The sequence below is a fragment of the Physeter macrocephalus genome, chromosome 4, assembly GCF_002837175.3.
Source record: "Physeter macrocephalus isolate SW-GA chromosome 4, ASM283717v5, whole genome shotgun sequence".
Lineage (NCBI taxonomy): Eukaryota > Metazoa > Chordata > Mammalia > Artiodactyla > Physeteridae > Physeter > Physeter macrocephalus.
Window position 1 is genome coordinate 123,818,292 of NC_041217.1, and position 23,784 is coordinate 123,842,075.

The 23,784-nt window shown below is 34.1% G+C and overlaps 1 protein-coding gene across 2 annotated transcripts in view; it reads left to right on the forward strand.

Moving 5' to 3' along the window:
• ANKRD13C (ankyrin repeat domain 13C) overlaps positions 1-23,784 on the forward strand; it is an 83,114-nt gene that overhangs the window by 25,960 nt on the left and 33,370 nt on the right. For both annotated transcript variants that reach the window (XM_007104393.2, XM_007104394.4), the window contains 4 exons: positions 11,728-11,832; positions 17,174-17,259; positions 18,435-18,480; positions 23,099-23,165. In XM_007104393.2, the coding sequence (XP_007104455.1) occupies positions 11,728-11,832; positions 17,174-17,259; positions 18,435-18,480; positions 23,099-23,165 (304 nt within the window). The remainder of the gene's footprint in view (positions 1-11,727; positions 11,833-17,173; positions 17,260-18,434; positions 18,481-23,098; positions 23,166-23,784) is intronic.

Sequence of the window (23,784 nt, forward strand, 5' to 3'; positions counted from 1 at the left end):
TTTTTTTTTTTTTTTTTTTTTTTTTTAGGCTAATTAATTTTTGTTAACACTTTTCTGATGATCTAGCTGTATCATTATGAACATCTATTATTGTTATATAGTGTAATGTGGCTGTTGCTGTAAACATTTGATCTGAATGTATGATGATCTGAGGATGTTACTAGAACTTGCTTTGTTGGAAAACAAAATTCTTTTGTTGGTTTGGCTTTAAGTTCTTGTGCTTAGGTGAAGCATATGATTTGTAGGAAATTTAATACTATACAAATTGGGGGCTCAAATCTTTATTTCTTTATTTAGTGATACTATTTTTTTTCTCCTTCTTACAAGGAAGAGACTCAGTCAAGTAACTTTTAAGTAAAGAGAGATTCATTAAGACGCTACATATTATAGAAATTCAAGCTATGGGGACTAGCTATGTCTCAGGAAGAGTAGTAACCAAGGCAGTCTGGGAGATCAGCCATCCTTTCTCCCTTCCTCCCTCCCTCTGTCCTTCCTCCCTTCCTTCCTCTCTCTCTCCCTCCCTTCCCTTCTTCTCTCCCTCCTTCCTTCCCCCCCCCCACTGCAACCTTCCTCCTTCCTTCCCTTCGGATATGTATATCTATCCATCTATCTGTCTATCCAACTATCAATCATCTATCATCTGTCTGTCTCTTATGGTGCATCTGCTGTTCTTTCTTTCTTTATATATATATATATATATATATATATATATATATATATATATATATCTCAAATATTCTCCCTCCTTTTTCTTTCTTTTTTTTTTTTTTTTTTTGCGGTACGCGGGCCTCTCACTGCTGTGGCCTCTCCCGTTGCGGAGCACAGGCTCCGGACGCGCAGGCTCAGCGGCCATGGCTCACGGGCCTAGCCGCTCCGCAGCATGTGGGATCCTCCCAGACCCGGGCACGAACCCGCGTTCCCTGCATTGGCAGGCAGACTCTCAACCACTGCGCCACCAGGGAAGCCCTGTTCTCCCTTTTCTTGATTGATTTTTCTGTTTAGTGAAATTGACCATGACCCAAAATAACTGTTCTAGGTTCCTAAACCTTCAAGGCTTTCTGATTTCAGTGTTCTCCACCAAGTAGTTGTTTCTTAGGTTCCTGAATTTCTGAACAAAAAGTTTGATTGGTCTAGTTCATGTTGAGCCAAGTCACAGTGATGAGTGACTGGCAATCTCATGAATTGACTTTGGGATATATATTTACTAATGTGAAATTAGCTTTAGCTTGGCTGGCTTTGGGTGAGAGTTGGGAGTAGAAGAGGAAATCAGGAATACAGAGGAAGAATGTTTATCAGGAATATTGGCAGGGCAGACGATGATAGTCATCTTTAGTATAGCTACCTCGGTGAAAAGAAAGCAGATATAGTTAGCTAAATTTGACCAGTTAAAACTTATGCTTTCTTTCAAAGAACATTCGATCAGAACTTTAGAAAATAACTGGAATGTATTCATTTACAATATGCTAGATGCTTTTTTTAGTGCTTTATGTATGTTTACTCATTTAACACAACAACCATGTGAGGAAGATACTATTATTATCCCTATTTTACAGATGAAAAAAGTTAGCTCTGAGAAGTTAAGCAACTTTCCCAGGGTAAAGTAGCAGAGTTTTGACTTGAACTTGGAGTATCTTGTTCCAGAGCCTGGATTCCTAATTATTATGGTGAATTGCCTTGCTCTCTTTTCACTGTGAACCATTCAAAATGGAAATGGTCTAAATCAGTTAGCTAACATGCATCGTGCTTCCCTCCTGTTTTCGTGGAAAATATAGTTAATTTGATGCCAAGTCTGATTGCTATTCTAAATTTAGCACTTTAATAGTAAATATGGATTTACCAGGATTCGAATATGAAATTAAACATATCTACCATCCTAGGTCTAAGTGTTCTAATTTTCAGTGGAGGTATTGTTAGGTTTCATCATAGGATTGTATCAGCCTATCCAAAATGTGTTTCACAGAATTAGTTTCATTGGATATTGATAAGTTTTTAGAGGAAAATAGTGTTTCCAGGTCAAATTGATTTGGAAAATAGTGAGTTAATAAGTTTTAAGCAGTTTTCTTTATTGTGGACCTTCTTAGAACTTTTGATATGCTAATATTCATTGTGACCTTCTGAATTGGAGCTTCTGTTGGATATAGAGTCATTATTCCCCATAGTTATTTGGTATTTTCTCTTTTTCACAAGTATCTTGAGAAACTAGAGTTCTGTGGAACATATTTTGGGAAACACTTGGTTAGATGATTCAGGATCTGCAAATAATGTCAGTATTTGCTCTTCCTGAGTCTTTTTCATGTAGAGTAGGTACAGCCATTAATATACTGAGCTATTTATAATTTTCCATTTACATTTTTCCAGTTGAATACTCTTTTGCTTTTTTCTTTTTGACCTTTTAATATTTTTGATATTTGGTTGCATAGGAGGGAGATTGAAATATATGGGGGAAGATAAAACATCTACCTTATACTTAATTCTGTAAAGCAATTTTACATTATACCATTGTTCAATCTGTGCCACTTTTATCTTCTCCTTTAGAGATATGCTATGCCTTTAGTGACTTCACTGTTGAAGGGCACTTTCTGTTTGTATACTTGTTTGTAAACACAGTAACAATTCCCAGGGCATTCAAATATTTGTTGATTGAATTAAAGAGAGATACCCTATGACTTGTACACCTTTATTTACTTCTCTCACTCATCTTAACCTACTGAATAACCTTATTTTTCACCAATGAAGTCTGATTTTTTCTGAATTTCTGAGTCTATTGACCATGTTCGCCATGTTGGCTGGCAAGTTTTTCAACTATGGATTTGAATTGAAATGGAGAAAAACATTATACTTAAAAGATTTCAGGAATCTTTAGGAGGTGAACTAGAAAACTAACCTTTAATTCTTATCCTTTTGGTTAGACATCAGAAAAAATTCTTCAAACCAGTTGCTGCAACTTTTAATTTATTCTCAGTCTTTTTTGGAACTGCAGTTTTCCATTTTTTTTCTGAAATAAGTCTAGAATTAGTGTGATTTTTCACTTTCATAAGGGTCTCTGAATATTCTGTTTTGTTCCCAGCTGTCCTATTTATCCCATTCACTCTCTTTGTATTTTGTCACCTGTATAGCTCTGGTATATTTATATGTGATTTCTGTTTATCATAGTTTCATTTTGTTTAGACTCCTCAAGTCATATCTTCTTTGTGGCGCATTTGTGCATTTTTAAGCCTTACTGCCCGGTGTTAACTACCTTTTTTTTTTATTATTCATTGTTACAGTTGCTGAGAAAGGCATTTGATTGTTCCAGTTTTTTTTTTTTTTTTAAATGTATGAGACTAGGTCAGAGATCATGGCATATCTATGATTTTCTGGCTTTTCGTTAGTTGCTCATTTCTACGTCAATTGAGTTGTGATGTGAGCGAAAGGCCTGTGGCAAGGTCTGTGGCGTATGAGAAAACAGTTGACATCTTTAACATATATATAAATCATACCAGTTCTATACCTTAGTTTATGCAATTGGTATATTGCTTTAGATACTGTTGTGCATCTTCCTTTTTAATATTTTTAAATTAATATTTTTATTTAATTATTTTTAGGTTATTAATACATGCTTGATGAAAACAATTGAAATAATACTGTGTAAAGATGTATATAAAAGGCATCATCTCTCCTACTTTTTTTCTGATGTAATTAACATTAATAGCCTAGTGGGCATCCTTGCACACCTTCCTCCTTGTAATACAAGGGCTTAGTTTGTTTTTACTGAAGTTGAATCACTGCATATAGTACTTTGCCGTGTTTTCGCTTTCACTCAAAAGATTATCATGAAATACAAAGTCTGTAGATATCTATCCATGTTCATGTTCCCCAACTTCTTTATTCACACAAACACATATTTACATAAAACCCCCTGGTAGGTTTCTTTAGGAGAGTGTCCATTTTATTTATTTATGTATTTATGTATTTATTTTTTTGATTTTTTTTCTTTGGGGGGGAGTATAATTACCTTACAGTGTTGTGTTAGTTTCTGCTGTACAACAAAGTGAATCAGCTATACATATACATATATCCCCATATCTCCTCCCTCTTGAGCCTCCCTCCCACCCCGCACCCCCCCAACCCCCACCGTCCCACCCCTCTAGGTCATCACAGAGCACTGAGCTGAGTTCCCTGTGCTGTACAGCAGCTTCCTACTAGCTATTTATTTGACACATGGTAGTGTATATATGCCAATGCTACTCTCTCAATTCGTCTCACCCTCCCCTTCCCCCTCTGTGTCCACAAGTCTGTGCTCTACTTCTTCACCTCTTTTCCTGTTCTGCAGATAGGTTCATCGGTACCATTTTTCTAGATTCCATATATATGCGCTAATATACGATATTTGTTTTTCTCTTTCTGACTTACTTCACTCTATATGACAGACTCTAGGTTTGTCCACATCACTACAAATGACCCAATTTCGTTCCTTTTTATGGCTGAGTAATATTCCATTGTATATATGTGCCACATCTTCTTTATCCATTCATCTGTCGATGGACATTTAAGTTGCTGCCATGTCCTGGCTATTGTAAATAGTGCTGCAGTGAACATTGGGGTGCATTTGTCTTTTTGAATTATTGTTTTCTCAGGGTATACACCCAGTAGTGGGTTTGCTGGTACATATGGTAGTTCTATTTTTAGTTTTTTAAGGAACCTCCATACTGTTCTCCATAGTGGCTGTATCAATTTACATTCCCACCAACAGTGCAAAAGGGTTCGCTTTTCTCCACACCCTCTCCAGCATTTATGGTTTGTAGATTTTTTGATGATGGCCATTCTCACTGGCATAAGGTGATACCTCATTGTGGTTTTGATTTGCATTTCTCTAATAATTACTGATGTTAAGCATCTTTTCATGTGTTTGTTGGCCATCTGTATGTCTTCTTTGGAGAAATGTCTATTTAGGTCTTCTAGAGGGTCCATTTTATTTATTTATATCTTAAAAAAAGTTCTTTTTAGCTGGTTTCTCTATCTTCTTCTCTCCTTATTAACCCCCTTCTCCCATTAAAAATGGCAACCTGTGTTAACAGCCTGCTAGGTATTCTTCCATACTCTTCTCCATGCTTATTATTATATACAAATATGTGTGTATGTATCTAAACACACATTCATATGTGTAGTTTTTTATTTATTCCTTTATAAAAAATGTGATCATAATATACTTCTCCATTGAGCAGATATATGATTTAGCAGTGCAATGTAGACATTTCTTTCAGTCTATTGGGATGACTTAAATTCATTCTTATTTTTTTTATTTTTTTTTTTTTTGCGGTACATGGGCCTCTCACTGCTGTGGCCTCTCCCGTTGTGGAGCACAGGCTCCAGACGCGCAGGCTCAGCAGCCATGGCTCACGGGCCCAGCCGCTCAAAACATCTACCTTATACTTAATTCTGTAAAGCAATTTTACATTATACCATTGTTCAATCTGTGCCACTTTTATCTTCTCCTTTAGAGATATGCTATGCCTTTAGTGACTTCACTGTTGAAGGGCACTTTCTGTTTGTATACTTGTTTGTAAACACAGTAACAATTCCCAGGGCATTCAAATATTTGTTGATTGAATTAAAGAGAGATACCCTATGACTTGTACACCTTTATTTACTTCTCTCACTCATCTTAACCTACTGAATAACCTTATTTTTCACCAATGAAGTCTGATTTTTTCTGAATTTCTGAGTCTATTGACCATGTTCGCCATGTTGGCTGGCAAGTTTTTCAACTATGGATTTGAATTGAAATGGAGAAAAACATTATACTTAAAAGATTTCAGGAATCTTTAGGAGGTGAACTAGAAAACTAACCTTTAATTCTTATCCTTTTGGTTAGACATCAGAAAAAATTCTTCAAACCAGTTGCTGCAACTTTTAATTTATTCTCAGTCTTTTTTGGAACTGCAGTTTTCCATTTTTTTTCTGAAATAAGTCTAGAATTAGTGTGATTTTTCACTTTCATAAGGGTCTCTGAATATTCTGTTTTGTTCCCAGCTGTCCTATTTATCCCATTCACTCTCTTTGTATTTTGTCACCTGTATAGCTCTGGTATATTTATATGTGATTTCTGTTTATCATAGTTTCATTTTGTTTAGACTCCTCAAGTCATATCTTCTTTGTGGCGCATTTGTGCATTTTTAAGCCTTACTGCCCGGTGTTAACTACCTTTTTTTTTTATTATTCATTGTTACAGTTGCTGAGAAAGGCATTTGATTGTTCCAGTTTTTTTTTTTTTTTTAAATGTATGAGACTAGGTCAGAGATCATGGCATATCTATGATTTTCTGGCTTTTCGTTAGTTGCTCATTTCTACGTCAATTGAGTTGTGATGTGAGCGAAAGGCCTGTGGCAAGGTCTGTGGCGTATGAGAAAACAGTTGACATCTTTAACATATATATAAATCATACCAGTTCTATACCTTAGTTTATGCAATTGGTATATTGCTTTAGATACTGTTGTGCATCTTCCTTTTTAATATTTTTAAATTAATATTTTTATTTAATTATTTTTAGGTTATTAATACATGCTTGATGAAAACAATTGAAATAATACTGTGTAAAGATGTATATAAAAGGCATCATCTCTCCTACTTTTTTTCTGATGTAATTAACATTAATAGCCTAGTGGGCATCCTTGCACACCTTCCTCCTTGTAATACAAGGGCTTAGTTTGTTTTTACTGAAGTTGAATCACTGCATATAGTACTTTGCCGTGTTTTCGCTTTCACTCAAAAGATTATCATGAAATACAAAGTCTGTAGATATCTATCCATGTTCATGTTCCCCAACTTCTTTATTCACACAAACACATATTTACATAAAACCCCCTGGTAGGTTTCTTTAGGAGAGTGTCCATTTTATTTATTTATGTATTTATGTATTTATTTTTTTGATTTTTTTTCTTTGGGGGGGAGTATAATTACCTTACAGTGTTGTGTTAGTTTCTGCTGTACAACAAAGTGAATCAGCTATACATATACATATATCCCCATATCTCCTCCCTCTTGAGCCTCCCTCCCACCCCGCACCCCCCCAACCCCCACCGTCCCACCCCTCTAGGTCATCACAGAGCACTGAGCTGAGTTCCCTGTGCTGTACAGCAGCTTCCTACTAGCTATTTATTTGACACATGGTAGTGTATATATGCCAATGCTACTCTCTCAATTCGTCTCACCCTCCCCTTCCCCCTCTGTGTCCACAAGTCTGTGCTCTACTTCTTCACCTCTTTTCCTGTTCTGCAGATAGGTTCATCGGTACCATTTTTCTAGATTCCATATATATGCGCTAATATACGATATTTGTTTTTCTCTTTCTGACTTACTTCACTCTATATGACAGACTCTAGGTTTGTCCACATCACTACAAATGACCCAATTTCGTTCCTTTTTATGGCTGAGTAATATTCCATTGTATATATGTGCCACATCTTCTTTATCCATTCATCTGTCGATGGACATTTAAGTTGCTGCCATGTCCTGGCTATTGTAAATAGTGCTGCAGTGAACATTGGGGTGCATTTGTCTTTTTGAATTATTGTTTTCTCAGGGTATACACCCAGTAGTGGGTTTGCTGGTACATATGGTAGTTCTATTTTTAGTTTTTTAAGGAACCTCCATACTGTTCTCCATAGTGGCTGTATCAATTTACATTCCCACCAACAGTGCAAAAGGGTTCGCTTTTCTCCACACCCTCTCCAGCATTTATGGTTTGTAGATTTTTTGATGATGGCCATTCTCACTGGCATAAGGTGATACCTCATTGTGGTTTTGATTTGCATTTCTCTAATAATTACTGATGTTAAGCATCTTTTCATGTGTTTGTTGGCCATCTGTATGTCTTCTTTGGAGAAATGTCTATTTAGGTCTTCTAGAGGGTCCATTTTATTTATTTATATCTTAAAAAAAGTTCTTTTTAGCTGGTTTCTCTATCTTCTTCTCTCCTTATTAACCCCCTTCTCCCATTAAAAATGGCAACCTGTGTTAACAGCCTGCTAGGTATTCTTCCATACTCTTCTCCATGCTTATTATTATATACAAATATGTGTGTATGTATCTAAACACACATTCATATGTGTAGTTTTTTATTTATTCCTTTATAAAAAATGTGATCATAATATACTTCTCCATTGAGCAGATATATGATTTAGCAGTGCAATGTAGACATTTCTTTCAGTCTATTGGGATGACTTAAATTCATTCTTATTTTTTTTATTTTTTTTTTTTTTGCGGTACATGGGCCTCTCACTGCTGTGGCCTCTCCCGTTGTGGAGCACAGGCTCCAGACGCGCAGGCTCAGCAGCCATGGCTCACGGGCCCAGCCGCTCCGCGGCATGTGGGATCTTCCCGGACCGGGGCACGAACCCGTGTCCCCTGCATCAGCAGGCGGACTCTCAACCACTGCGCCACCAGGGAAGCCCCCATTCTTATTTTTAATATTTGTCTTTTTTATTCATTTTTTTCTTTCGATGCTTTATTATGAATAATTTCAGATATACAGAGAAACTGAAAGATTATCACTATGAGCATTCAAATACTCTCTACCTAGCTTCAATAATTGTTCACATTTTATCATATTTGCTGTATTTTTCTCTTTATCTTAGTGTTTTATATGTGTGTGTGTATATATATATATATATATATTTTGTTTTACTCTTTTTGCTGTACCATTTGAAAACTAGATGTAAGCATCATGACATTTTCCCACCATATACTTCAGCATGCGTCTCTAAGAATAAGGACATTGTCTATCATGACCACAATATCATTATCACACCTAAGAAGAATAATAATATTGTTATAATATCTGATATCCAATCCATATTTAAATTTTTCCAGTTGTTCGAAAAATGTCTTTTATAGGTGTTTCATATTGAATCAAGATCTGATTGGGATTCACTCATTACATTTGGTTGTTTGTTTCAGATAATCTAGGAAAGTTTGCCCACCTTTTTTCCCCCTTCCTTTGTACCTGACTTTTTGAAGTGTCTTCCTCAGTTAATTTGTAGAATGTCTTCCATCTCAGTTTTGCCTGATTATTTTCTCATAATGTTATTTAACTTGTTCCGTATACTCTGTTTTTTTCTATGAATCAAAAATTAGTTATCAGGCTTCCCTGGTGGCACAGTGGTTGGGAGTCCTCCTGCCGATGAGGGGGGCGCGGGTTTGTGCCCCGGTTCGGGAGGATCCCACGTGCCGTGGAGCGGCTGGGCCTGTGAGCCATGGCTGCTGGGCCTGCGCGTCCGGAGCCTGTGCTCCGCAGCAGGAGAGGCCGCAGCGGTGAGAGAGGCCCGCGTACCGCAAAAAAAAAAAAAAAAAAAAAAAAAAAATTAGGTATCGATGCTTGATTAGATTCAGGTTAAACATTTCTGGAAAGAATACTGCAGAGGCATATGAACTTTATATTGTATCACATTAGGAAACATAATTTTAAGTTATTCCACTATTACTGCCACTAAGTTTTGATCACTTGATTGAGATGATGATCTTCAGATATCTCTACTGTAAAGGAACACTTTTCATTTTAAGTAATCTTGGGATGATACTTTAAGTAAATATCCTATTTCTCAGCGCATAGCCTTTTACCTAGTGCCTTTAGCATTCATTGAGGTCCTTTGCCTATATCAGTTATTACATTGTCATTATTGCTGATTTTCTAGTTTTATCATTTCTTCTACATTTATTAGCAGTCATTCTTCTATAAAGGAGAACTCATTGTCCTCTCATTTTTTGATGTCATTATGGGCCTATCAATTTTTTTTGTTTAATGTGTTGTAACTAGTCATTATTCTTTTTGATGCTCAGTTTCTCAAATTTGGCCAGTGGCTGACCATTCAGGTGGCTCCTTTGTCCTTTTGACTCTATTCTTTAAAAATGCCTGTATGTTATTTGTCCAGGGATATAGAAGCATCATACTTTACTCAGTCATTCCCCCATGATGGATATTCATATTTGCATTATAAATAATCCTAAAATAAACATTCATGTATATATATTCTTATATATTACTAGCAGACTTTCTTAAACACCTTTGTGAAATTTCTGTATTTATTTTACTTTATTCTAATATAATTTCCTGCTAATGTAGATATTCCTTCTATTACTAGGAATAGTGCTAAAACAGTGCCATTCTTCCTCCACCTCAGCTCACTTGCATTACATTACAACTGTCATAACACCTTTATTTCCTTCAGAGCACTTATCATTATCATTTTTTATTTATTAGTTTACTTAATTATATTTTAATATGGGAGCTCTCTGATAGCAAGATCTTATCTTTCTTCTCACTACTTATATCCAGGACCTAGTACTTAGAATCGGCATATAATAGGCACTTGGTAAATATTTGCTAAAAGACTGATTGAATGAATGAATCATTCATTTAGAGAATTTAGGTTGGATAGCCATCCTAAATTTCCCATGAGCCTTGGTTTCAAATGTTTTTCTGCCTGTTAATATGCTTTATATTTTGAATTAAAAACAAATTTCCTCAATGTATACAAGTGTCTATACCTTAGACTTTTTTTATCGTTTGTAGAAAACTTTTATTCATGTTGTCATATATTATGTTCTTATTTTAAGACTCGGTTCAGATTACCAAGTATCCTCAGTGTTAAATGTTGGAAATGCCCCAGCCACTGGAGTTGGGAACAGTAAATACTATATAAACAAAGCAATTGAAACCACACAATCCATTGATGAAGTACTATGTACATTAATTTTCCCATGAATAACTGGAAACGTTGAGAGCAATGATTTATACCCACCACCCCTGAACTTATCAGCCAAGATCCAAGAGGCCAGAGATCCCTTGGTGCATCCTAAAATATCCAGTGTTGGGAATTCCCTGGCAGTCCAGTGGTTAGGACTCCATGCTTCCACTGCAGGGGGCGTGGGTTCGACCCTGGTCCCTGGTCTGGGAACTAAGATCCCACATGCAGCAGGACACGGCCCCCCACCCCCCAAAAAAAAGAAAAGCAAAAAGAAAAATCCAGTGTTTTGGGAACTGTGTCCTGAGCATAAATTTTTCTTATATGTAATTATTCTGTCACTTGTGGCACAGTCTTCAGTGTTCCCCTTAAGTTTCAGTGGGTGACTGTGCCTGGGCTGGATGGTGAGCCAAGTATACCGTAGACTTTGTTTGATTACTAGAAGGACTGTCTAGATTTGTCCTTGTAGTCATAAACAAGTTTTTGTCCCTTTTGGGTGTTTTTCTGAAATAAACGAATTGTAAAATTTGAAAAATAAGTGTTTGTGGAAACATTAGTGATTCTTTTTGAAAATACTTTTTTTTCCCCTGAAATAAATAATGAGTTTTCCATTTGACCTTGCAGATGTACAAATCCTCTTTTGGGTCTTATTAGATAGTACAAATTTTTAGGTAAATTACTCTTGAGTTTCCTGGGTTGTCTTTTATAGTATGGAAACATTCTCAAAATACCCTTGGGAACAATTATTAGGGAATATAATAGTTTCTTTGCAGAGAGATCCAATTTATTTTTAGGTAATAGAATAGATACTTCTTGAATCTAAGGATCTGAAATAACCTGGTTTAGATACAGAGGAATTTAAAAAATTATTTAATTCTCTATAGTATAGTACTTGTATCATAGATCTATTATATTAACTTGATTTCTTGAATTTTTACATGATTTTTTAATTTAGAGATTCTGAAAATTGCATGATGTTTGATGTTATCACCATTTTATGTTTCAGAATGTGCCCATTTACTTTTGGCTCACAATGCTCCAGTAAAGGTGAAAAATGCTCAGGGATGGAGCCCGCTGGCGGAAGCCATCAGTTATGGAGATAGACAGATGAGTAAGCAATATAAATTACTATTGTTGATATGTATTCTAAAAATATGAAGTGATGCATTTGAGATATTTGTCACTCAGCGTAACTTTCCATACTATGAGAAGTTTGCATTTACTTACAAACTTATATATGAATTATTCATGACTTTATATATATATATATATAATTACCATATATATTATATATATAAGTGTACCTAAGTAAAAATATATATAGACATACAACATTATATTCGTTTCAGTAGTACAACATATTATTTGTATGTATTGTGAAATGATCACCACAATAAATCTAGTTAACATCTATCACCATACATAGTTACAGTACTTCTATTTTTCTTGTGATGAGAGCTTTTAAGATATACTCTTTTACAACTTTCAAATATGCAGTATAGTATTGTTAACTATAGTCAACATGCTGTACGTTGCATCTGCATGACTTATTTCTTTTATAACTAGAGGTTGGTACCTTTTTTTTTTGTGGGGGGTTGGTACCTTTTGACTACCTTTATCTGTCTGTTCCCTGCACCCCATCCCTGACCGTTGGTGGCTCCAGTTCTTATCTATACTGAGACCTAACTGTCTTTTGTCTCTCCAGGACTTACTCATAGTTTATACAGATTTTCATTGTGGTATATTTATGTCAGGCTAGTTTTAGGAATTCTATCAGCCTCTGTCTTATTTTTGTAGCACATCAAAAGTTAGTTTGGAGGGAAAGAGACAGCAGTCTATGTTGGTTTGCAGTCTTACCAGGAACAGGCAGTCTTCTTCATTTGGGTCTCAACTTTATATTTCTTTTCCCAACTTAAGTAGATTAACTTCTCTTATACGTTTTCAAAGTGGTCCATTATTTTCCTTTGCAGCACTCAGCACACTTCTAAATAACTGTTCAATGTCTTTTCCCTACACTGTATCCTGATGATATAATCTTTGTGAGAACTCAAGTCATGAATATGTTTTCTTATTCATCCTTTCATTTCTGGCTCCTAGAACAAAGAAAATTAAAACTGCAAAGAAAATTTGAGATTAATCAAGAATTAACATTTTTCTGGAAAGTATTATATTAGGATTTTTATTTACTGTAACTCTCCTGAGATGTTCAAAACTTTAAAATATTTTTTTCTTTTAAGAAAGTAATAACATTTGTTGTAGAAAATTATGAAATTATTGAAGAAAAAAGGAAATAATTTCACCCAGAGAGTTATTATATTTTCTTCTAGTTTCTTTTTCTAGTCATGTTACTTTCCTATTTAAAACCCTTTAAAAATTCTTATTCTTAAGATGAAGACGAAAATCTCTAACTTGGTTTGTAAGATCTAGTATGATAATGTCACTTTTTAATCTCCATCCTTATCTTGTTCTTTCCACATGGTTTCTGTATGCAGCCCTGCTGGCTTTTCAGTTTCTCATATTCACACATCCTTCCCCTTCTGCCTCAGCTCCTTATAATTCTTCAGATCTCAGTTCAAGTACAAGGAAGCTTTCTCTGCCCGTATACTATGCCAGAATGCCACCTGTCACTTTCATTAGGCAGTAAGCTTCATTTAGAGTAGGGATTGTCTATTTGTCTCTTAAGTACATATCAGGTGCATTGGAAACGTAGTAGGAATGTGCAATTAGCTTTGACATTGAGGAACTCATCTTAGTTGGGGGAGAGAAACCAATGAATATTCTGCAGCATTCTGAAGTATTCACAAAGTACTAGAGGAAAAAAGATGAGGGAGAAAGTAATTTCAGTTTTGGCAAGGTGTTTGGTTTATTTAAGCTGAGTCTCAAAGGATTTTAGGAGTTAATAAGGTGGGTAAGGACATTCTAGCCTATGACAGCAGAATATATATAAAGCATGGAAATGTAAAGAACAAGGCACGTTTTAGGGAACAATGTATATTTCAGTGTGGCTCCCTAAATGAGGCTACATGGCAACCGTGGGTGAAGGGGTGAAGAGTAGTTTTGAGAGATGAAGTTTGATGGTAAAGGGGCCACACTGACTGAGATCTGCTTTATGTGCTTTTCAAGGTTTTAATCTCAATCTCCAGTCACTGTAAAACCCCACAAGACTTTAAAGCAGGAATTGACGTTATTAGATAAGCCCGAAGACAGTTTAATTGAGTAGGGAGGCAAGAGATTTTTAGAAAAACAATCTTTAGAACAAATGTGGTAAACTTGACTTAAAGAAGAGACAGTGTGTTTAGAAAAGTAAGGGATAGATTAGAAAGATAAATGAAGGAATCTACAGTGGTTGATTATCTCTTGGATACTGGTAGTAATGGAAGGATTCAGAGTAATTCCAAAGCCTTTATCATGGATTAATGGCTATCTCATTAAATTAATTGATATACAGAAAATAGGAAAAAGAACAGTATGGATTTTAATTAATTTGGTGTTAGGTTTGTTGAGTTTGAGTTTTCTGTAGTATATGCAGGTGGAACTGTACAAGTAAGAAGTAGGAGATAATTAGACTGGAGCACAGAAGGAAGTGGAAGGCAGAAGATACACATTTAAGTAATACTTGGAGCAGTAGGGCATAGCTCCAAAAACTTTAGACACAAAAAACTGAAAACTTTAAAAGTACTCTCTATGGGAGAAGAAGGAAAGAGAAGGTTAAATTGTGGTTTTTTGGAGTTCTTCATTTGAGTCTTTGTATGAATTCTGTCTAATATCATCCAAATCCTCTAAAGCTGATTTTATTTTCATTATCAATCACTGTTAATAAGATTCTTACAGTATGGGAGTACAAATATTGACCCTCCCCCCAAATATGATGGTAATTTTGTCTAATTGTGTTATTTAATATAAATTTATTTATTTTATTTTATTTATTTTTGGCTGCTTTGGGTCTTCGTTGCTGCGGGCAGGCTTTCTCTAGTCGCAGTGACCGGGGGCTACTCTTCATTGCGGTGCACGGGCTTATTCTTGCGGTGGCTTCTCTTGTTGCGGAGCACGGGCTCAAGGCACGTGGGTTCAGTAGTTGTGGCACACAGACTCAGTAGTTGTAGCTTGTGGACTCTAGAGTGCAGGCTTAGTAGTTGTGGCACACGGGCTTAGTTGCTCCGCGGCATGTGGGATCTTCCTGGACCAGGGATCGAACCCGTGTCCCCTGCGTTGGCAGGTGGATTCTTAACCACTGCGCTACCAGGGAAGAGCCTGTCTAATTGTGTTCTGAGTGTTCGTTTCTGCTTCCACAAGGTGACGTTATTTTTAATGTGAAGTCTCATAGAACAGGAATTTCTTTGCATACATTACTATGCTATATATAGTTGTTGTCACTACGTTTTTAATAATGTTTGGTCATTTTAACATAATTTTCTATTTACTAAATGTCTTCAGTCAATTACAGTATATTTAGTTAATGGAAACTATATGACTTCTGCTTTTCATTGATATCTTTTCTATTTAGGAAATTAATTCTTTTTGTTCTTTATGTCAACAGGGGTCTGTTTGAATTTGAAGGCAAGGTAGATTGAATAAACATTTATTAAAGTATTTGCCTTTATAGTGGAGAAGAATTATAAAAAGAATTCTACTACATTTAGGTAATATCGCTTTGATATTAAAGTTAAATTATAATGAACATGAAGGTTAACCAGATTCATATAAATTTGAATCTGTAAAGAACCCTAATGTTTATACAGGTCATTGGTTCTCACACTATTTGGATTTTATAGACCAGAAAAGAATTTTATTTAAGAATTGATGTAGAGTAGCTGACTTTTTCATTTTAGCATATAAATATGCTTTCATATAAGCATATTTTAGCATTTAAAAGTACTTTCTTCTGCGATCACAATTTCATTAAAAAATAACAGACATTTTGAAACCAAAAATAGTAGAAAGAATAGTCCTTAAATTGAAAAAAAGTATATAATTTATAAAGAAAAAAAAAATCCACCCTGGTTCCCAGTTTTTTCATTTGGCTGCATATCACTGGAAACTTGAACAGTTGGCCACTGAAATGTAGACTTGTGTTTGGGAACTGCTGACCGAGATCACAGAGCTAGTGTGTAACTGAAACTAAGTCCCATGTTCCCTGACTTTTAGGTCTCATCCTCTTCTATCCCAAAAGACCTTTAGTAATTTAAACATTGCTCTTTGATTTTTGGCTTTTAAAAATGCATTGGGATTAAAGTTAGACCTGTGGTTAAAAATAAGTGTAGATTCTATTATTTCTCATATTCTTCCCTGAGCTTTTCCTAATTTGGCCTTTGTGGACAAAACAAATCTGATTTAATAAGCTTTTATTACTGTCTTCTTTCCACATTATTTTTCCCCCAACCTTATACTTTCCTTATACTTCTGTATTCCATATAAGGCATTAAGTAGTTTATAAGAGTGCATACTGTAAAATAGTAAAAATAATAGTATTTTTATTTGTTTGTATGTATATATATGTATATGAAAACAGGACCAGAAGGAAATCAGCATGTATTGATGTATACATTTTACCCCCCTCTGTACATTTTTTCATCTTATTTCATTAAAGGCTAATATTTTCCCTTATTTCAATAAATTTAGGGATTGATTGATTTTGCTAGTTAATTTTAGACCTTTATTCTAATAAACCTTATACTTACCTAATTGCAGGCACAGTAGTAAGCAATTTATATAGAGCCTCTATAGTAACTCCATGTAGCAGATTTCACTTTATTCTTAATTGACATTGAAAAAAAGAAACTGAAGTTTAGGGAAATTAAGTAAGTGTTCCATGTTTATACAGCTAATAAGTAGTAATGCTGTGGTTTGCGCTTAGGCAATTTGTCTAAATCTCCATCTCTTAACTGTTGAGAAGACGCTCTGGGGGGTTTCAGGTTTTATTAGAGTCAGAAGTTCTTTTCACAGATAGAATAGGATTCATTTTAGTATTTTTTGTGCTATGTTGGTGGTATGTGAGAGTACAGCCTCAAGTGAAAGAAGAACAGATGCAACTGGTAACAATTGCAGATAATTACATTTTTAGAAAAATAATGTCCAGTGGGATTTTTGAGATCTATCTTTGAGATCATCTTTCAGATCAGTGTTGACAATAGGATACTGTATCATCTGCCTGAGATTGGTAATCTTGACTCAGTCAGATAAAGCCTACTGATGATTAAAAACTAGCAAAACTAGTGTGAATAAGTTGATGTCGGGGTATCTGTTTTCAGTTTTCCTTGAGGATCATAACAGTTTTGCTAAAGGTATTTTCTAACTTATTCACAATATCTATATTATATCTCTGTATAATAAGCAGTGGTGTTTCCTAGCATGGTGAAATTGTTTTTCATAAATTTTTTATTGAGGTGTAATTGACAATCTAGCATGGTGAAATTTATTTTAAATTAAAAAAATTTTTTTAATTTAAATTTTAGTCACAGCTCTTTTAAGGAAACTTAAGCAGCAATCCAGGGAAAGTGTTGAAGAAAAACGACCTCGATTATTAAAAGCCTTGAAAGAGGTAGGCTAAATTTCTTTGCTGATTTTGCACTAAAGGGTAATTGCAAGTGTGCTTTTAAGCATTTTAAAAATACAGTTTAATTTCTCACTAATTATTAAGGGTCAGGAAATGGTAAAAATCCTGCTTCAATTAAGCAATAATGACATTACAAAATACTCTGATTATGATGTGTAATCTTATGGGAAGCATTATTTGCTTTGATCTTAGAAGGCAGATAAAGAATTATTGCTTTCAATAAATTAGGTAAGAGCTCTAAGAAAAAAGGAGGTAAGTCATAATTAATGGCAGTAGTTTTCCTTTGTCCTTTGGATTGAAAGATTTTCTATGAGCTGAAGTGCTACTGCCTTAGGAGCAGTTTGCATTTTCTTTATGTAACAAAACTCTTTTTGTCTGTCCTACTTCATGATGGTAAGAGCTGGGTGTGCTGGCACAGAAAGGGAGAGAGGTTTGTTTTCTGTTGTTTTTTCCTCTATATTTTGGATGCGTGAAAGAACTGTGGGAGAAATATATCATCATGACTATGTCTTCTTTTAGGTATGCTTTGTTTTTGAAATCTCAAGGGATAAATTTTTTTGACAATATTTGATTAATAGTTCCCTGAACAGTTATAGTCTTTGATGTTTAGCTCCTAATTTGTGAAATAAAAACATTCTCTATACATCTCATATGATGACATATTATTTCAGATTTAGTAAACCTGTGTTATCACTTTATAGAAAAAAAGTTTCTATTGCAGTGGGTGATTTTATTAGACCATTATGAGCCTACACAGTAATCATTTTGGAAGTTACTGATTTTTTTATAACACTTCTAAAGTTATTATTTTTACAATACTATTTATTGTTATGCGAAATGGAATATTTATTGATGCAAATTTAAATGCCTGTCAGTTTCAGATATGTTCTTATGTGATTAAAACGTTCTTGTAAAATCTAGAGTGGTGTGAGTTTTCCTTTGTAGATATGTGTAGTAATGTCTGCTATTGTAATGTAATTTTAAGTAATAACCATATATATTTTTTGGTTCTTTCTCCAACTCCATACATTGAAATTATTTCCTATTCCTGTCTATAGACCTTTAATGATAACAGATTTTTTTTAAGCAAAATATTAAGTAGGTATAAGAGCTGTTAACGAAGGTGTGCATTCAATAATTATTCATATTTCATTTCTCAGCTAGGTGACTTTTATCTAGAACTTCACTGGGATTTTCAAAGCTGGGGTAAGAGTGTGCTATATTTTACTATAAAATATGTACGTATGCAGAAATGCAAGTGCAAAAATAACTATTAGATAGAAATGTTAACATAACAAATATTGCCCTAAGGAAATTAAAATATTTTTCATCATGTTGAATGTAAAGGTTATAAAGCCCTATAGTAATACTTAATTCTCCCAACCTGATTAGTAACTTTCATAATTATTATTTTTAAGATTAAAAATTCACTTTTTTAGAAATAAAATGCCGGTTCAAATATTTTAATAATTTAATATAAGGAATTTTCAGAGGGAAGAGAAGAATAATTATGGGATTATTAGATTACTGAATTTAGGGAAGTTTGACATATAGTATTTAGATCCCTGAATGTGAAGAATTTGGTTAACATTAATTGATTTTGTATGTTTTCTCATCTTTCAATCATGTTTGCTGCTTTTTTTTTTTTTTTTTTTTTTTTTTTTTTGCGGTACGCGGGCCTCTCACTGTTGTGGCCTCTCCCGTTGCGGAGCACAGGCTCCGGACGCGCAGGCTCAGCGGCCATGGCTCACAGGCCCAGCTGCTCTGCGGCATGTGGGATCTCCCCGGACCGGGGCACGAACCCGTGTCCCCTGCTTCGGCAGGCGGACTCTCAACCACTGCGTCACCAGGGAAGCCCATGTTTGCTGCTTTTATTGCATACTTTATAGCCACTGTTTTAACATACTGTTTGGTTGCACACTCTTCCACTTATTTATGAAAGATGTTAATTCCTAGATATTTTACAGTCATTTATTGATTTACCTTGGCAAGGTAAGTTTTCTCTCCTCCCCATTTTAAACATGAGTCTACTTAGGGAGAAAATTTTCGTGTCCAAATAGGAAGTTTGATCCTAGTGACCTTTACTTTACTAAGTAAACAACTATCCAAACCACTAACTTTTGGGTTAAATATTTTTTTAATGTAATCTTTATATAGGTTTGAATATAGTGCGCTTATGTGTGTTTTTTAAAGCATCTGAATTAATCTTTATGATATTAAAGATATTTGAATGCTTATTATCACCAAAATAATCATAAAGTAATCATAAAAATAAATCAGATATTGACAACTCTAGAAACCACTGTTAATGTTTCATATGAATATTTAAAACTCTTTTCAATGCTTACAAATGTGTGTGTATGTACATATATATAAATATAAATGTATATATGTGTATATATCCTCAGCATTAGTTTTTTTTAATGGGATCATACTATTATATCATTATGCATTTTGTCACTTTTAATATATCATAGGTATCTTACATTTTAGTTCATGAGGAAGTACTTCATTTTTTTTTTTAACAGCTGCATAATACTGTACAGCATGGGTGATTAAGGTTTTTCTAGTGTTTAATCTCTAAATGTAAAATTTTAATCCCTAAATATAATCAGTTTTTTCTAACATTGTTAACAACTTTAGCTCATCTGGCTAGTTTTGGCTCCATCAAAATCACACATGAGGGAGTTCCCTGGTGGCCTAGTGGTTAGGACTCTGGACTTTCACTGCTGTGGCCCGGGATCAATCCCTGATTGGGGAACTGAGATCCTACAAGCCTCATGTCACGGCCAAAAAAAAAAAAAAAAAAAGATCACACATGATTTTGTTAACTCTGATAGTCCTTTATGCTCTATAAATTATTCAGAAGTCCCAGTGTTCTAGAATACTGAGAGAAAAAAAGGTTTGTAATAGCACTGTATAATGAAAGAGGTCTAAGTTAGATTGTTCTAAAGCTTGAGTACTGTTTTTCACCCTGTTTTCGTCTATCTGTAAAGACCCCAGTCATTCTTGGCAATCCTAAACTGAGGTTGTCCCTTGAGTGTACTGGCTCTTTAATTGATTGTCTTAGTAATTGTTAGTGGTTGAAATCTAAGATAGTCACTTTATGTTGCTGAGCAAAATGTTCTAAAATATTTTTAAAGTGACATTTAAGTTACATGAAGAAATAGAAATGGATGTAATTACTCCAGAAATTGTGTATATGATCTATAGTTATAAACACATTATAAATGTTGCATAATCAAGTTCATTATGCAACTACTGAGGTACTTGTTTAAAGTATTGCTTCTTTGAGAACTTGACTTTGATGAAAAAAAGTCAGCCCATCTGTTTCATTGTTGATAAAGGTTTTTACTGATTTCATGTCAAATTATTAGCACCTGATGGTTAGATGTCATCTATAATTTTAAAAACTAAACTCATTGGCTAGATTTAGCTTAGACACTTTGGATTAAAAAAATTGGATAATCTCTATTATTAGATTTGATTATCAAGCTTTTTTCCAAAGTTTAGGCATGGTTCCTCCCCTTGTTAAAGCCCCTAATATTAAAAAAAAAAAAAAAAAAAGGCAACCCAGAAATAAGGGGAAGTTAAGAAATATTGAGGTCCGGCGTTAAGTTTAATTTAGAGGTAGTGGAGCCCACAAACTCTAGTCTTTCTCCTTCAGTGTTAGGCTGAAAATAGCCTCAGACTTGGTTAATAGCAAGTCTGAAGGTGACTAAATTATTCCAGCTTGAATTTTTAGGTATGGAAAAGGTTTAAATTGGAATCAGAAGTACTGGCTTCTGTTTGACATGGCAAATCATATAACTTTCCTGAGCTTCAGTTTCTTCATTTAAAAAATGGGGATAATAATAACTGCTGCACCTATTTCAAGCCTTTGTTTTGGTATAGATGAAATGAAATCATGTTTTTGAAGGAAGCCCTTCAGATACTGTAAAGTGTTAAATAATTTTATAATCACTACAAATTTAACATGTGTATATAGCATGTTTCAACAGAAAAACTAATAGTTTTTTTTCTTTATCTCATAATCTACAGAATATCCATCCTGTATTTGGGACTGTTTTTTGCATATTATAGATGGAAAACATTCGACCTAGAAACTCTTCTTAAAATCAGGGAGTAAGTGATAGCAAAACCAAAATTAAAATCTTGAGACTTTCCATTTTTCAGTTCAGAGGATTATGCTGCCTTTGGAGTACTGTGTTAGACTCTCAGATTATGCTGAGGTAACTTAAGATATAGGCAGCCTAATTGTTCAGTTTACATGGGGGAAGCAAAAGTCATCACAGAATTGGGAAAATGAAAATTGCTTTATTTTTGGAATGCATTAAAATCTTTTTTTCTCAATGATATCTTTTTTTTTAACTTTTGCATTTCAAACCCTAAGCTTCTTATTTTTTTTCTACATTCCCCTCTTCCTCGTTTTCTGATTTTTGATAAATGGGTATTGGTATGTGATTCTAAGTTTTGTTTTTATAGGTTACCATACTACTTCAAAAGATGTAATAAGTTAAATTTAAATTGTTAGAATGCTGTCTTCTTGTAATCATCTTTTTCATGCTACACCAAATATTTAAGGACAGAAAAACTGGATCTCAATAAGCATGAAAGAGGAGCTTTGATCATTTATGTAGATTTATGCCATTATTAATCTTCTTAACTTCTGTTGTTTCATATAAGGAAAAATTTTATTGGAAAATGATTTCTTATGTTCTTTGACCAGGGTAACTCTTAGTTGATATTCCCTCTGGGCAGTAAAATTTTCTTGCTTTTATAAAATAAAAAGTCTAGATAACTGTCTTCAGTGCTGGAAATCATTTTGGATTAAAGGACCTCTAAGGATTTAAAAAAGACATATTTATATTTGGTATACCTTTAATGTTAATGAGCAAATATTGATGCTTTTGAAAAAGTTAACTAAAAAACTAGCCCTTAATTTTCTCCAAAGTCTTTGTTTCTTTCTAACCCAGGTTGATTTATCACCCATTTTTAAAACACAGAGTTTTGTAAAATATACATGTAATATATCTTACATAGATACACACACCCACTTACATACACATGTACATGTGATGTAATCTTTAATTTCAAGAATTTTGAGTTTCACATTTTTTATTTTTTTGGTATGTGGTAGTTTAATTATATAGCCTGTTATATAGATTTATTTATCCATAGAATAACTCATATTTCCTCAAAATATAGAAGATAATAAATAATAAAAAACTGAGAATATAGCTTTTGATATGAATGTAAGCAACACTGGAATGTAGAAATCTATAAGTCAATAGTATGATTGCATTTTATGGATTTTGAAACTGAGCTACAGTGAGCTTAAGTAACCAACATATTTGGGATTCAGACTCAAATTTGACTATCTAGCTCTAAAAGTGTCTTTTTCTATTACACATATAACTTTTCTGGTATTTAATCCAATTATGTTTAGAGGATCAGATGGGATCCAGGCTTATCTGGTTACCCAGTCAGGAGGGTTTAGTTACCACAGGGCATCGTTTTCTAACTTACAGTAATATCCTACAATATGTACCCAAGAGTGGCATTATATCAACTCTGCTACTCTTACATGTGTTTGGTGGGTGGTGGTGGTGAACTATACAGCAATTACAATTAAATAGGTACTTGAAGTTGCTCAAAATTGCTTTGTATATTGTTTTAAAGTGGAAAATACTATTTTAAAGGAAATTATTACAATTTTGGTGAAATAGTAAAATGTTTACATTACTCTTCTTCTAATTAAAAAATTGGTAATCTCTCAGAACTTTAGGTGTTTATTTTTTGTCTTTTCTTTTTACAAATACAGTGCCTTTACTTTCCCGAATTCTGCCTTCTGATGCATGTAAAATATACAAACAAGGTATCAATATCAGGTAAGGTTATTTGATTTTTTTCTGAGTAACAGATAATTGAGATTTAGAGGTGGCTTTTCTTTTTGTAGTAATAGCTTATACTTGGATGTAGTATTTTATAACATGTTGTAATATATTCACAGTATTTTATCTCCTTTGAGATACTACAGATAAGGAACCAAAGGCATAAAATCTTGACTAAAACAAAGGTATTACTATTTAACTACAGACTATCTGGAAGGCAAGTAGAGTGAAGATCATGATATAACACTAAGAAGATTTAAGATGGTCATCTCCCTCTTCCTAGCTTTGTAGGGAGTAAGGGACACATAAGGAGGATATAACTATAGTCCTGTTTTTCCTCCATCCCTCTCCAACCCTTCCCTCCCCTGTCTACCCATCCATGCTTCTAGCCATTCATCTGTTCAGTCATCTATACATTCTAGTGAACACTTTAAGGCTAATTTTAATATTCTTCTGTTTCCTTTTGAAACTAAGATTGATGTTTGGATCTCACGGGGAATCTATTTATTTCAGGATTTTATCATTATCTCTTTAGCTTTCTATTAATATAGGTATATTTACAAATTATATATATCTAAGCTATATATAATGCTGGTGAATATGCCAACTTTTTAGT